Source organism: Larimichthys crocea, chromosome XVII, assembly GCF_000972845.2.
Source record: "Larimichthys crocea isolate SSNF chromosome XVII, L_crocea_2.0, whole genome shotgun sequence".
NCBI lineage: Eukaryota > Metazoa > Chordata > Actinopteri > Sciaenidae > Larimichthys > Larimichthys crocea.
In genome coordinates this window covers 21,248,092-21,264,591 of record NC_040027.1, presented here as the reverse complement: position 1 = coordinate 21,264,591, position 16,500 = coordinate 21,248,092, and the positions used below count along the sequence as shown (strand labels likewise).

Here is a 16,500-nt window from a genome sequence, read left to right as displayed (position 1 = left end):
TTAAATATTCAGATGACGTGCACCTGTAAATACATATCAACAAGGTAATTTAAACTTTTAACTTTTAACACTAAAATAATGATTAGAACATTTATTTCTAACACTTTCAAAACATCCAAGATGTTACAAAATGCTTAGCAAAAAGTCAGAAAAGTTCACAAAATCATTTAAAAATATTATTATATTCAAATAAAATCAAAGGACTGTGTACAATCAGGATAATCTATCTGATCAGACAGTCAAGAAATGTGTGCATATAAGTATGCAATACATTTTTTTATCTATTTTTTTAATACTTGTAAATTATTCCTATCAAATAAGTGATTAAAACATTTTTAGTTGAAAAGGCAGCATACAAATACTGTTAAACACAATAATCACAATTCAAATAACATCTAAATAAATAATATCCAGTTAGGAGACATTAATAGATAGGATACATTAATAGGTTGCCCTTTAAAACGATCTTGAATTCTGCAATAGTAATCATCTCCAAACTTTTATTGTTCTATGAGGAAGGAACTCAAACATACCCACTCTGGTACTGAGCCAAAGTTTTAAGTGTGCAACATGGATGGAGGGTGAGCTCTCAGTTCCGTCATTATAAAGGAAAGCCCATCCACTTCAGTGCTGTGCGTTTCACCAACAACATCATATCTCATACTTCACATGTTCGTGTGAGTCTGCAGCCCACATAAGTAAGAGAAGGGAAGAGAAGGGAAGAAGGTCATCTGATGTAAATTCATTTTGCATGACTTGATAATTAGTTCTGGCACGCTGACGTGAGTGTAAAATCATAACATAATAGATAGATAGAAAACAAACAGGCTTTGTGAAATGGAAGAAGTAGCCATGTTGTTCTACTTCTGTTTATTTACTTATCAAGATATTTTTTTTGTCTAAGAACAGCTTTTCATTCAAAGCAATGCAGAAGTTCAGTATGTTGAAAAATTATATCAGTAAAACATTTACTGTGTCGCTGGTTTTGGTTGTTAGCAGAGGGATCAACAGGGCATATAATTAAATACTTACAACAAAGCCAGGATTTGTGTCAGAAGTAATTGTCTGTGTGTTTTCACTAGAGGGCAGTAAGAGATGCATGAATTCCACACTTCAGAGACAATAACAGGAAGGAGCTTGGATGGCTTTCTCTAAAGGAAAATGTACATTAATGTCTTAATTGGTTTAACAGTCGAGGAGACAAAACACATGCATCCTTCCTTATTATTTAAATAATATGCAACCGTCCACTGGTGCACAATTATATAGGAATCCTTGATAATGCAGTGGTTGGTGCTTTTAAGGGATTGTAGTCAGTCATGAATAGCAACACTATCCAACAGTCTTTTCATGGTAGGGTTGTCAACAAGCCAGTAATTCAGAGTAATGTCTTGCTTATGCCAGTGCCTGTTAGCTGATAGGGCTGACATTAGGTTTTTTAATACAGCCAGGGAAGGACACAGGACCATTTCAGACCACAATCTACCTGTAGACCAAATTATTACTTTTAATCGCAATCTTGCATTTCATTATTATTTCATTTTATTGTACTTTTACTGCAAAACTGACTTTTGAGAAAGAGCTATTCTCATTTTAAAAAAAGCTCACTGTGTGCCTTTTCAAGCAGCTCAGTATGAGTGTGGCCTTCACAGGTGGCACCTGTTGTGTGTTGAAGTTGCTTTTTCTCCATGTAACAGCTAAGCACTCTGCAGTCACAGCTGGGAAATGTATTCACTACTCGTGTAGTTCAAGAGAGAAACAGCAAAAAAAAGCAAACCTCACAGAAATTAATGCATTTGTATTTCAACACAAGGAATGAGTCTGACTCTACATATTGCAGTTTGCTTGTCCTCAATATACTCAGGCCAAATGACTGTGGCCACTCATTTCAGCACTATTCTAACCTCAGTGACTGGGCAGCTGCAGGGCAAAAGAGAGGGGCAAAGTGTCAGAGTTCATCACCTATGTGGTCACAGTCTAGTCTACCCGGAAGCTATCAGCAAGAACACAACATCCTACAAAATATGTACATTTTCTGCACAAAGTGACCTCTTGTCGTAGTGGCATCAGGATGTGTTGGGCAGGAAGCTGTCGCACCTCGTCAGTAAGGTACATTAGTGAGAAAACTGACATGATTCAGAGATGATTTCACCAGATAGTTTATGTTTGTAACAGCAGAGGGAGGAAGCCTGAAGTCTCTGATGATTTGTTGACAATTTGTGCAGTGTGATCAGTGTATAAAAGTGGATATGGGAGCACTGTTCACCCGATAAGCAGGTGGTGGTCTCATATTTATTATGAACTGAAGCTGTGTCGGTAGAGGTGTGGACAGCTGGCACTGGTGTGTCTGTCCAGCAGCCTATGGTTGACCTGCTGAGCCAGTGTACTCGGGCTTCTGCAGGGGGTGCAGGCTGTACCACCACAAAAATATTCATAGGGGTGTCAGGGCAGAGCTGCAGCAGCTGAGGCTAAGGCCCAGTCTGACTCAGGTTAGCTGTCCTTACAGTGTTGATTAGTTGCCACAACTGTTGTGCTATTTAAAGCAGTCCCCTTGTTGTCCCTGATGCCCTGCAGGACTTTGAACAGAGGCGGATGGAGCCCCTTTGCCCTGAGAGTTCACAGAACAGACCCCGACATGACTTATGCCTTAATCTGAGAAGGAAGTGAATAAATGTCAGGCTGAAAAGAGCCCTACTTCATTTTCATGTAACTTTAGTTAGAAGTCCTAAGAAGTTCTGCACGCTTAACTTTTCTACATGCCCATGTATTGTGGGTAACAGTTTTAGTTTTTGCAAGCAAGGACCTCCTCGTAGTCGTTAAGCTCCTTCATCCAAATAATTTCCAAATTTTCCTTTTATTTCTCTTCCAGCTGCTCTCAGATTTCACTTCTAAGTACAGTATTAGCTGGAGCTTTGGCCCTCTTGTGGGGGGGATTCCCAAAGCCTCAACATCTAACCAGATGCGGTAGAATTATGTAACATTCGCTGTTTATCTTGACAGTTACCTTTAACCTGCAAAAGTGGTTTCACATTATCACTTTCAAGTGAATCCTCTAATATTTGTTTCCAATATTACATAAATACTATGATCATTTAGGCAGTGCTTTAAAAATATCTGACTGAAAGATCAATAAAGAGTTTGGTGTACCACCTCTCAAAAATTTCTATAGCATTCCTTGAATACTCGAGTGGGGACTTTACTTGGTGGATTTTCTGCCTGAGGCCTGTTTGGTCAGTGAGTCAGCAGCTGTGCTTGGAGCCATTAGGGCAGACAAAATGTGTCTGCTGCATGGTTTCTATTTACATCCACCCACAGCGAGAGAACCACTTTCTCATCTTAGTTTAAAGGAAGACTCACCCATCGGGTAGTTTATTGTAACTCATACTTTATACTGTGGCCTATATTTCCTATATGAATTCATGGTTCTGACTAGACGTGGAAAGCACTCTTGGCACGATGATATGAGCTGCAACCGTCATTGCATAGCAAAATGACAGCAATATCTAGGTCAGGTGGGAAAACAAAGGGCAAGCTGGTGTCCCTCTTAACTGATAAGTCGGGAATCCTGGCTCTAACAGGCCAACAAGCAGATAATGATAATGTCTGCCTCAATTTAGTTTGTAGGCCTCCCAAACAGACAGTATCCAGTTTCTCTTGTACCAGACAATACAGCTATCTTGGTGGTCCATTCCTGAAAATGAATGTGTAAGATAATAGACTATGGATTAGGTTATTAGGTTAACATTATTAGCTGAGCAATAATACAAGGGAAAAAAATAGGCAAAGAGATCAGTGTATAAACAGCAAATATACATTAAGTAGTTTACTTTAATAACATTTGTTTAGACTGCTTAAAATAATTTCCCCCGGGATTATTAAAGTATTTCTGATTCTGATTCTGATTCTGATTAGATATAACACATAAATGAGTCCTCAAACAATTAAACATATTATTCTATAGGAATACACTCAGTGTGAGCTACAGACATAACTTAAACTTAATTATTGCAAACACACTGTCAGACTCTGTATTATGGCTATTTTGGAGATATCCAAGTGATAACACAGAATATAAATACATCAGTCAGCATATTATAACCTCTTTAGTCAATAATCTGATATTGGAATAAATAGAGTTAATCTCTGAATCAAAAAATTCATCAGTACAAAACAGTTAAAGTACATTATTAACAGTATTTATGCAGCTGCGCCTGCAAATGATCAGGATGACTCCGCGCATGTGTGTATGCGCGCGCGCGCGCACGAGGCGACAGCTGAACCTGCGGCAGGCGCGTGCGGAATGCAGTATCCGGTAGAAAGTAACGGTACTTTTATGGAAACGGCAACCAGCAACCAGTCGAGTTGGTTCACCGTGTGGTCGCATCTCGGATTGTCTTTGCCTGCGTTTCACTTCTCCTGGTTTATTATCTACACAAAGGATTTTTTTTTTTTTAATTTAAAAACAGGAGGACCACAGCGCGCTAAAGAGGTAAACTATTCATTTTATTATTTATTTAACACTTTATTATAGATGATGGAGGAAAAGGAGGTCTGTAAAACCATTAATGTCTGTTCAGCATTATGTTGCAAGGTCAAAGCTTAATGGAAAGTGAACTCAAACATAGATCATTTAGGCAGATATCAGGTACAACAACAAGTATCTTAAAGTGTAAATTAAGGACTTTTACTGATTGTGGTTAGTTACAGTTACATGGAGCCTAGTAGTTACAATACCTGTCCACAATATGTGATGAGACATGTAAGAACTGAGACAAATATTCTAACAGGCTGCATTAATTAGCACATATACATTTCTCTGTAAATGTGTCAAAGTATTTTTTTTTCTGACACACACTGTCATGATATCTTCTGCCAGCTGAGTACAGAAATAGGACCGGTATCACCACCCAAACTTCAATTTTTCTTTTAGTTCCGTGTCGATTTACCAGATGTGACACTGTCTAAGGACTTGAATCAGATACATTTTAGACTGGAGGATTTATGAGAGATGTTTTTTGCACACTTTTCCAACATGAGCTCAAACAGAAAGTTAATATGCTACAAGTACATATCAAACTTACTATGATAGATAGTGTAGTTGTGTATTATGAGTCAGAAAATGTTGTTTATCAATGGACAACATAAGAAACTCTCCCAGGCTGCAGTTTAAAAATGGCAGGTGAGAATCTAAAACAGTTGTCAGCTTAACCCCCCTGACATTCATCTCATTAAGACTGAGAGATAAAGGGAGTCAAAATGACAGTAATCAACAAACAAGCGTCCATAATGAATATTTAGCTAAATAACAAGCAATGTGATTTTAGAATTGTTTTTAATAAGGTTGTACTGGCCTACCTATAAATGTTCTGATGTTAAACTCAGTCTTGTTTGCAAATGTTTGTCCTTTATGTTTGTATGGAGTGAGACGTTAATATAGGTGTGCTAAATTGGAAAATGCAGCTGATTAATTTCCACCACAAGTAAAATGTAAGTTTTATTCTACTTTGTGTTGTAAAGCTGGGTAGAAGACTTTTATTGTCTCAAAATTGTCATCCACACATGTGAAGCCGACAGTGGTTGCGGACTGATTACAATAAAACACACACACACACACACACACAGAGATTTCTGGCTAAAATAAAAGATAGACAGTGGTACATATATCTACATTTCTACTTTCATTCAACCCTGAAATCAAGCTCCTGATTAGCAGCATCATGTCATATTATGCTCTTCATCCCTGAATATAAACAGTATTTGAGGACACTGTTAAACAGCAGCAGTTTTACTGTTGGATGACTAACAGTCCAAACAGCTCTCATTCATCCAGTTGTCTAGCTCCTAGTCTGGCCATTTTGTCAAGGGTCTGTGGGGCGACATGTGGGTGCCAACTTGAGCTCTGTCCAACTGCCTATCACTCATCAGAAATAGCCATGATCACATGTCCTGGACCCACAAGTGGGCTATAAATAGAGGTCAGCAAGCTTCCATTGCACTCTTTCTTAACATACTGAGAAGTGGAGCAGCTTTCTTTGCCCCTAAGTTTGTACTCAAGAAGTGATTGCCACATATATAAATCCCAGCACCAGATGAGGTAAAAAGTCAGAATCATACAGTAATTAAGAAAAGTTAAGGATCAGTAGTATTTAGAATTACTGCAAACTGGGAGCTGGGTTTTCAAGTGGTAAAATAAAAAATGTAATTATAGTTTTCTTTCTATTTTTTGAGCCAATCATTAAAACGTCTCATGACAGATACTGTATTTAAAATCTGATAATTAAATGAACATGTGATGGTTTATGGCACATTTCTGTAGACCTAACTTTTGGGATGTTTACAGAAGATTGTCAGTCACTTAGTGAAACAAGTTTCCAACTTTGCTTTGCAGGTAACATTTCGACAGAGCCTGTTTGTCAACTTGTCATTGTGGTGCAAACATGACTGAGGTGGCGCAGGTAGCGGCTGTAGTCGCCCACGACATGGATGATGTCACAAATGAAGATGAGCACAGCATGAGCGATGCAGAAAACAAGGAAAATGATAAGACACATGAGGAGGATGATGTTAATGAAGATAGCGCAGAAGAAGAAGAAAGTGAGAAGACGTCACCCAAGGAGGATGAGAGTGAGGAGACTGACAAGACACGTATGAATGGTGTGGGACACAAAAGGAACGACACAGCCAATGAGAAAGATGAAAAATCAGAAGCTGTTAATGGTGTAGCACAGGACACAGAGACAAAGGAAGACCAGAGTATTTCTGATTTGGCATTTAAGAAAGAGGTGAGCGAAGAGTTTAAGATCATAAATTCTGAGATAAGTTGGATATTGTCCTTTAAAGGAACCATTTACCTCAGATGCACAAATAATTTGATCGTATCTTCCTTTTCACTGTCAAACCACAGAAACTCCTCCGATCTAGAAAGCCGGTGGCCAGAAGCTACGTGCCAAAGCTGAACAAAGACAAGGGGGATGTGTCGAACAAGTTTGAGGCCATGCAGAAGGCCAGGGAGGAGCGCAGCAGGCAGAGGAACAACGAGGAGCAGCAGAAGAGGAAGGAGCAATACATCAAGGAGAGAGAGCGGAGTCGCAGGAAGCAGCAGGTCAAAGACAGATAACCCCACTAACCTCCGACCGTGACCTGCATGGCATGATGAGGCATGACGGGGTGACAAGGCTGCCAGTTTGAGTGAGGATTCACTGTCTTCTTTAAAAAAACAAAATAAACCTTTTTAATGTGCACAAATAACAGTAAAGGCCTGAACCCAAGTGGTCTTCTGGTGGATTCTACACAATCCTAAATGCATGTTGTGCAACCAAGCATAATAATCCAGATGCTAAACTTTAATTAATTTGATTGATACATGCAGTGATGTGGTTTTATGTGAGTGGATTATCAGCGATACTCAGTGAGACAGAACTACCTCCCTGTGTACAGTCGTGCCATAGCTGGCCAGGCTCGGACACCTACGCTCATCTCCTGTCTGTGCAAGAACACCATAGTCCAATCAGAGATCCACCTGCAGGTCACATGACCCAGCTATTAGAAGGGATTAGGTCCTTGTTCTTGCTGGGACCAGCATGGCTCCTGAGTGGCAAAGGAGATGATCCCAGCTAAACCGTAACCTCACCACCACTCTCCATCTGATCCGCCACAGATAAAAGAGCTACTTGCTTCCAGTGATGAGGAAGAAGAGGTGAAGCCAGCAAAGGTAGAAAAATCCTACGTCCCCAAAATCACAGGTAAGAAACGCAAAGGGATGCAAAGGGTTAGGAAAGATGTATATTCAGTGAATGATCTGAGAGGAAGAGGGGGCTGAAGGCTTGTGTTGTGCTCTGTGAAATCCTCAGGTAGTGTGAAGGGGAAGTTTGCTGAAATGGAAAAACAAAGACAAGAGGTAGAAAGGAAAAGGATGGAAGGAGAGAGGAAGAAGAGGGAAGCCCAGGACAACATGGAAAAAGCTAAAATAAAGAAGGAATTGGCTCAGAAAGCAGCTGAGGTGAGTAAACCTGGGGTGAGATCCTTACCGCGACAGCATGTTTAGATGTTTTGCACTGCCTTTGTGATGAGAACGTACTTGTATCTGTAATGATTCAGGTAATCCTCAGCTGCCACTGGGATGAGTTATTTTAAGTGGCACTTGAGAGCCAAACAGTTGGCAGGGGCTGGATATAGGTCTGAAACCACCGGTAGCATTGTTGACATGACCAGCGTGTGAACTCATGGTAAATGTTTCACATTTATTTAATCTTTGTGGTCGTGGAAAGATGATGTAATAGAAATAATTTCAATCAGGATATTTCCAATCCTTACTTTACATTACGTTTCAGGACTATTATACCTTCAGATAGAGCTAGGTATTCATGTGCCAGATAGGCAATTACAGGCAATTACCTGCTACTTCTGTGCCCTAATTCTGCTCAGTCAAACGTTTAATGACATTAACAGTGCTGTATATGTTCAACAGCTAAATCTTTATCAGGACACTGTTGTAACAGTAGTAATTTTATTCAGTTTTTTAGTTTTAACATGTTTTTACAACTCTGCTTTTATCATCATCAGTAATAATCAGAGGCATAGTTACCACAGAGGAAACTGAGGTCATGTCCTTTGTATTTGTGGTAGGCAGTTTCAGTTTTTTTAGCATCTTTGCAGAAAATACATTTACAGTTAACAACTTAGGCACTAGTTATGCTGATTTCACTGTTTTTGGACCCAGTGTTTCACCGGGAACTAGTATTTCTCACCCTGAATTGTATTCCTGGTAGGTTGGAGAGGGCTCTGTAACAACATTTTAAAATCTCTCTGATGGGAAAGAAAACTGTAATGCTTTATTTTAAAATTAGAGACTTTCTTTTTGCTTTATTTTAAAGCATTACAGGGCTGTAGAGAACTATAAAATAATAAGTTGTGAGATAGTTTTAGATTTTGGTTAGTTGGTTTTCTTGAAATTAGAAGCAATTATTACTTTCTTTCTGATTGTGTGGGGAGTAACTGGGGCCATTGATTCATAACATCAGTATATCTAAATCTTGACTACAGCCCTGGTCAAAATCATGGATGTCAGCAATACTGTTCACTACAAATTTAGTATCTTATAAAGGGTGACTCATCAGTTTCAAAATATCTATAATTACATGAACTACAGTGCTTATATGTGTAGTTACTTCACTGTGTTTTGTGCTACTTTCTTTGTTGCTCATATATGAAAAGAATAATCCTTTTTATCAGAAACATAAAAATGATTAAACGTAAGGAAGCACTGACCTAATGATCTCGAAACAACTGGAACAATTCACTTACAGCACTGCCAGGTGCAGACAGCATATGACTGGCAACTGTTTCCCACACCTCCAAGCAGCTAAATTAGCTCTAGACCTCCTTACTGTGACTAAATTAGACTTTGCTATCTTAGACTGACACCCATACTCTGACCTACTGCAAATGGTGACATTAGGCCAATAGAGTTGCCCCCCTACTTACCCACTAGTTCCCTGCCACTGAGCCGTTAGTGTGTCATACCATCTATAAGAGCTCGAGCCTGAGTAGCTGAAGAAGTTCAGAGATCCATAACAATGTATAAAAATCTCCTTTACAAGTATAATTTAAATCAGGCATTGCTTGCTTTGCAGGCAAAATGAATGTTTTGATGATTTTCCTGACTCTTGTCTAATCAATTTTGTGAATATTGGATACTTTTACTGTGAACAGTTGTCTAATTTAAACCATCTGAGAAGTTTATAGGGGAAATGTCTCTTTGCAGCTGTCAGACATACTAAAAGAAAAGTACAAGAGTAACACTCAAAATTGTATGTAAGTACAGTGCTGCTTAGTTACGATACACCGCTGTCAACCTCTTGCACATAGTTTGCCAGTTTGGCCTGTTTTTCATCATACAAGTAAATAAGTTCATTAGTTATTCAGTGCCTTTGTAATATCTATATCTATATAACACCTTTTAGGAAGGAGATGACACAATCCTGGTACGGGTGGTTCCAGCGAAGTCATCACGACCTCCAGGCAGAATCAAGTTGAACTTTGAAGACATGGAGAAGAATCGAGAGGAGGAACTGCAGAAGAAGGCAGAGGAAGAGAAGAAGAGACGATACGATGAAAACAAACGCTCCTTCAGGGATGCCAAGCGACGCTCGGTTGTTCAACAGGTAGGAATATGAAGAAATAAATATTTTTGCTATAATAACATCTTGCTTTGGGCTTTTTGCAAACACATTAATGATGCATGACAGTTAAATAAAACCTATTGCATCATCATACTCATTTGGATTTAGGATGAAGATGAGAAGCCTTCAGAGAAGGCTCAGGTGACCCCTGGCAAGCTGAAGATGACATTTGAGGAGCTGGAGAAGGAAAGGCAAGAGCAGAGAAGGAAGCAGGCTGAGGAGGAAGCCAAACGCCGCCTGCTAGAGGAGAAGAAAGCTTTTGACGAGGCCAGGCTGGGAATGGTAAAAACAAAACACGTCAACCATCTCCACACAAAATAGTAAGGAGAACTTTATTAGATAATTACAAACACTTTTTTCCTTGTGTTTTTAGGAGGAAGATGAGGAGGACGGTCAGCCAGCTCAGGAAGATAAAGAGGAGTACCGACCTAGAAAACTGAGGTTGAGCTTTGAAGAACTAGAAAGGCAGAGGGTTGAAGAGGAGCGTAAGAAAGCAGAGGATGAAGCCAAGAGACGAATGGAGGAGGAGAGAAGAGCTTTTGCTGAAGCCAGGAAGAGCATGGTCAATATGCATTCCTTAAATAAATCCAAAATTCAATACAAAAGAATTTAACTCTGAATATTGTCTTACAATGTAAATATCTGAGGTGGCAATATCATCACAATTTATATATCTGTGTTGTGATCCTTGAAGGTATACAATAGACATTTAGGGTAATAGTTCACTCTCTGGTGGAGAGTTAGATGAAAAGACTCAATAATTGTTGTTTCTACACTTCAGTTCTACGACAGATTAAACAAATTTAGATGATGAAGATCGTGTTAGTGAGTGTTAGAGGTGCTGGTGGATGGACTTTGCTAGCCAGAAAAAACATTTCCCTGCTTCCAGTAGTTGTGCTAAGCTAAGCCAACTGGCTGTAGCTTTATATTTATTGGACAGGTATAAAAGTAAAATTAATCTTTTCATCTAACTCTCCGCCAGAAAGCGTATAACCCAAAATGTCAAACTATTCCTTTAAGGTAGTTTGTGTTACCAGTCTTTGGTGTAAACTTTGTCCCTCAACGGTTGCCTAAAACTGGCACTATCAGCCACTTATTTATCTACAGTTATCAAAGCTCACCTTGCTGTGTTACTTATTTATCTACAGTTATCAAAGCTCACCTTGCTGTGTTGTTACTCAGCTTGTAGATGAGGATGATGAGGCGCTGATGGCCTTGCTGAACCTGGAAGGCAGTAAGCCTGGAAAGATCTGCGCCAGTTTTGAGGATCTGGAACGTCAGAGAAGAGAGGAGGAGCAGAGGAAGGCAGAGGAGGAGGCCAAGAGAAGGTTGGAAGAGGAGAAGAGGCTCTTTGCTGAGGCCCGCAAGAGCATGGTAAGTCTACGTGACTCAGTGACCAAAAATATACTCTGCATGTATTTTTCTGATCATTAACATGCCAGAGAATGGCAGTTGTTGTTGCTCAGGCATTAACTTAATTTGCTGCTGCAGAAGCTGCTCGGCTTTCCCTTTCAGAAGAACAGGGAAATCTGCAATATAACAAATGGAACACACATATAAACAGCACATACATACACTTTATTTATATTGTATCGTGTATTGTATGCAAGATTTATAATAATATGACCAAAAGACCACACCAAACACCTATTTTGTTTTTTTTTACCATGACTCTTGTCTAAATGTTATCTATGGTTGGATTCAAATTGGATGAAGATGAATCTATTTTGTTATTGTATATCATTCTGATGGGCTCATATGGTACAAATTGTCAAATTATTTCTTTAAGAGCCCTGGCCTGGATCAGGAAAGGTCTGCATATGGAGATGGAACAGTAAGATATTTTCAATTTCAAATGTATATTTATCACAGGAAATATTTTCCTGAGGAAACAGCAGTTGTTCATACAGTATGCTTTTATGAATGCATACCCGATAAGTACAAGCAAATAAGGTTTACAGATGATGCATAATATTCTTAAATGTGCAACAAGAAGAATGGCTTCTGCTTAGTTTTCGCTGGAGATTATTTAATGCTGGGTAAGTAGTTGGACTATAGCTGCTTTGCTCTATTATAAGCTGAACCCAATACCGACATCTACAACATGGATGTAATTCTCTATCCAGTCAGTTAGTTCACTCCTAAACAGAAATCTCTGCTATTGTGTGTATAGGCACTAGATGAGGAAGAAATGATGGTGAAGAGTGAATCACAGGAAGCGCTGCACCCTAGAAAACTGGAGATGAACTTTGAAGAGCTTCTGAAAGAAAAGCAGGAGGCAGAGAAAAGACGCAAGGCAGAGGAGCGCAAAAAGAAAATGGAGCAGGAGAAGCAGGAATTTGAACAACTCAGACAAGAGATGGGCGAGGTCAGTATGGAACAGATGAGCATTTATGTCTATATACTATACAACTTCCTCAGCCAACTATGCCTGAGAATACAACACTTGTTTTACTTGAGTGTTTCCAAATACATATTTTGAATTCCCATCTTCCTATCTGTCTATGATATCTTATTGCAATGGCAAATGTAAGCTCTCATGCAAAATAAATTGGCTTCTATCTCAAAGGACGAAGTGAATGAAAGCTCAGATGCTGTAAGCAAAGAATATGAAGAACTGACCAAGCTCAAGAGGACTGGCTCCATCCAGGCCAAGAACCTCAAGTCCAAATTTGAAAAGATCAAGCAGCTGACTGAAGAGGAAATTCAGAAAAAGATTGAGATGGAGAGAGCACGGAGGAAGGCCATTGATGATGAAATTAAAGAGAGAGAGGCTGAGAGGTTCCAGGAGGTAAGAGTATACAGTCAAACATTGATAATTCAAGAAGTTTCATTAGCTAAAATAACTAAGAAGTGTTGTCCCTTATACTTTTTGATATCACCGGGGGCTATCTCAATATCACATTTTATAACTGCTGTTTTTTCCAGGAGGATGAGGAGGGAGAAACAACAACTCAAGCGAGGGCCGAGGAGTCGCCATTCAAACAGAAGGTGGATATGCGAGCCCGTTATCAACAAATGGCCAAAGCCAGAGAAGATGAGGAGAGGAAGAGGATAGAGGAACAGAAGCTGCAGAGGATGCAGTTTGAACAGCAAGAGATTGATGCTGCCCTCCAGAAAGTAAATATCTCATGTTCATGACCATATATGTGAGATCATTCCTTGTGCATGATGGTTGGTTTAAGGTTGCTTTGACCCTGGCAACAGTTTGTGATCTTTTTTTGTCTTCTGTTTTCAGAAGAAGGAAGATGATGTGGATGACGAGGGTAGCGTCGTCAATGGCTCTGCAGCCTATGAAGATGAGGATGATCATGCCAGGTCGGGGGCTCCATGGTTTAAGAAGCCCCTTAAAAATCAATCAGTGGTGGACTCGGAGCCAGTGCGGTTCACCGTTAAGATCACCGGGGAGCCCAAGCCGGAGGTGACCTGGTGGTTTGAAGGAGAGATGCTCCAGGACTGTGAGGACTATCAGTATATAGAGAGAGGAGAGACATACTGCCTCTACCTGCCAGAGACCTTCCCTGAGGACGAGGGAGAGTACATGTGCAAGGCTGTGAACAGCAGAGGCACAGCAGCAAGTACCTGCATCCTCACAATAGAAAGTAAGGCCACCTTGGTATGACTGCATGCCTGCATGAAACCGTCTTTCCATGAAGTGGATCGCATGCTCCTCTTCCTCATGAGCTCAAGCAACAGCAGATGTGGATAACTACTCTTCTGTTTCTTTCTTGCAGCCTATGACTACTGATGCCCTTCCATGTTCTGGATACTTTCCCTGTTGTCTCTCACTCCTTTTGTAAAACTTCATCCCTCATGGTATGGTCAAACAGCAGAGGGAAGAAAACAGCAGTATGCTTGGCATTCCTAAGGGAGGGATACACAACACACAAAACAATTGCAAGATGTTGTTTACTTATTGCTCAATTGTAAAACTGCACTCCCTGTTAGAGTAGCATGATACCTGTGCCAAAAACATACAAGATTCTTATTCATTCTTTCTCAGAACTATCATCGCTGTGAGGCCCTTATGATATCTGTGATACCAGCATTTTTTAAGTATCATAGTACTGTGTTGTAAATATCACACTTTATGGTCCATACATGGCAAACATTATGTTTAAGTCACTGAAATATACAAAAATAAGATGTCATTTTATGCTAATACTAAAGGACAAGACACAATAACATCAGTAAAACATCTTACATGCTTGCTTGGGTATTTTACTATTGCTCAACTTCATCAGTATTAACCAGCATGTAGTTTTCTGTCCTCTCTCTGCCATATTAGTAAATGCTATTATGATACTTAGCTGGTATTATATCGAGGTGTAACATGTTAGGTCCAGATTAAATGTATAAACTGCAACATCTAAAAAAGTTTAATATGTCGATTTTTCATGTACCAAACACCCTTTTTTGAGTTAAATGTAATACTCTTGATACAGTTGTCATAATTCAGTTGTGCTGGACTGTAGGTAACCGTTTTATGGTTTGTTAATGAAAAAAAAACATAGGCTAGCCTGAATATTTGTTTCAATTGGCTTCTATCTCAAAGGACGAAGTGAATGAAAGCTCAGATGCTGTAAGCAAAGAATATGAAGAAACTGACCAAGCTCAAGAGGACTGGCTCCATCCAGGCCAAGAACCTCAAGTCCAAATTTGAAAAGATCAAGCAGCTGACTGAAGAGGAAATTCAGAAAAAGATTGAGATGGGAGAGAGCACGGAGGAAGGCCATTGATGATGAATTAAAGAGAGAAGCTGAGAGGTTCCAGGAGGTAGAGAGTATACACTCAAACATGATAATTCAAGAAGTTTCATTAGCTAAATAACTAAAAGTGTTGTCCCTTATACTTTTTGATATCACCGGGGGCTATCTCAATATCACATTTTATAACTGCTGTTTTTTCCAGGAGGATGAGGAGGGAGAAACAACAACTCAAGCGAGGGCCGAGGAGTCACCATTCAAACAGAAGGTGGATATGCGAGCCCGTTATCAACAAATGGCCAAAGCCAGAGAAGATGAGGAGAGGAAGAGGATAGAGGAACAGAAGCTGCAGAGGATGCAGTTTGAACAGCAAGAGATTGATGCTGCCCTCCAGAAAGTAAATATCTCATGTTCATGACCATATATGTGAGATCATTCCTGTGCATGATGGTTGGTAAGGTGCTTTGACCCTGGCAACAGTTTGTGATTTTTTTTTTTTGTCATCTGTTTGCAGAAGAAGAAGATGATGTGGATGACGAGGGTAGCGTCGTCAATGGCTCTGCAGCCTATGAAGATGAGGATGATCATGCCAGGTCGGGGCTCCATGGTTTAAGAGCCCCTAAAAATCAATCAGTGGTGGACTCGGAGCCAGCGTCGGTTCACCGTTAAGATCACCGGGAGGCCCAAGCCGGGGTGACCTGGTGGTTTGAAGGGAGATGCTCCAGGACTGTGAGGACTATCAGTTATAGAGAGAGGAGAGACATACTGCCTCTACCTGCCAGAGACCTTCCCTGAGGACGAGGGAGAGTACATGTGGCAAGGCTGTGAACAGTAGAGGCACCAGCAGCAAGTACCTGCATCCTCACAATAGAAAGTAAGGCCACCTTGGTGTGACTGCATGCCTGCATGAAACCGTCTTTCCATGAAGTGGATCGCATGCTCCTCTTCCTCATGAGCTCAAGCAACAGCAGATGGATAACTACTCTTCTGTTTCTTTCTTGCAGCCTATGACTACTGATGCCCTTCCATGTTCTGGATACTTTCCCTGTTGTCTCTCACTCCTTTTGTAAACTTCATCCCTCATGGTATGGTCAAACAGCAGAGGGAAGAAAACAGCAGTATGCTTGGCACCTAAGGGAGGGATACACAACACACAAACAATTGCAAGATGTTGTTTACTTATTGCTCATTGTAAAACTGCACTCCCTGTTAGGTAGCATGATACCTGTGCCAAAAACTACAAGATTCTTATTCATTCTTTCTCCGAAACTATCATCGCTGTGAGGCCCTTATGATATCTGTGATACCAGCATTTTTAGTATCATGTACTGTGTTGTAAATATCACACTTTATGGTCCTACATGGCAAACATTATGTTAAGTCACTGAAATATACAAAAATAAGATGTCATTTATTGCTAATACTAGGACAGACAACATAACATCAGTAAAACATCTTACATGCTTGCTTGGTATTTACTATTGCTCAACTTCATCAGTATTAACCAGCATGTAGTTTTCTGTCCTCTCTCTGCCATATTAGTAAATGCTATTATGATACTTAGCTGGTATTATATCGAGGTGTAACTGTTAGTTTCACTTAATTGGAAAACC

The 16,500-nt window shown here is 39.9% G+C and overlaps 1 protein-coding gene across 3 annotated transcripts; it reads left to right on the top strand.

Moving 5' to 3' along the window:
* The first annotated feature begins 4,341 nt into the window (after positions 1-4,341).
* On the top strand, positions 4,342-14,562 carry nexn (nexilin (F actin binding protein)). Of its 3 annotated transcripts, XM_010732443.3 has the most exons (15): positions 4,342-4,489; positions 6,389-6,782; positions 6,905-7,102; positions 7,658-7,742; positions 7,851-7,999; positions 9,963-10,163; positions 10,290-10,463; positions 10,555-10,743; positions 11,364-11,555; positions 11,971-12,015; positions 12,355-12,549; positions 12,751-12,972; positions 13,110-13,301; positions 13,420-13,783; positions 13,916-14,562. In XM_010732443.3, exons 2-15 carry the CDS (start codon positions 6,438-6,440, stop codon positions 13,927-13,929), a joined length of 2,565 nt encoding a protein of 854 aa, XP_010730745.3. In that variant the 5' UTR covers positions 4,342-4,489; positions 6,389-6,437; the 3' UTR covers positions 13,930-14,562. The 3 variants fall into 3 exon arrangements, with proteins under 3 accessions (XP_010730745.3, XP_010730744.3, XP_010730746.2); XM_010732442.3 differs by lacking the exon at positions 13,916-14,562 and having other exon boundaries at positions 13,420-13,818; XM_010732444.3 differs by lacking the exons at positions 11,971-12,015; positions 13,916-14,562 and having other exon boundaries at positions 13,420-13,803.
* The last annotated feature ends 1,938 nt before the right edge of the window (positions 14,563-16,500 follow it).

Coding starts and splice junctions, on each gene's coding strand:
- nexn (XM_010732442.3), top strand. CDS start 6,438: ATGACTGAGGTGGCGCAGGTAGCGGCTGTAGTCGCCCACGACATGGAT. Junction 12,016..12,354: donor CTGCATATGGAGATGGAACA/GTAAGATATTTT, acceptor TTGTGTGTATAG/GCACTAGATGAGGAAGAAAT. Junction 12,550..12,750: donor TCAGACAAGAGATGGGCGAG/GTCAGTATGGAA, acceptor TCTATCTCAAAG/GACGAAGTGAATGAAAGCTC.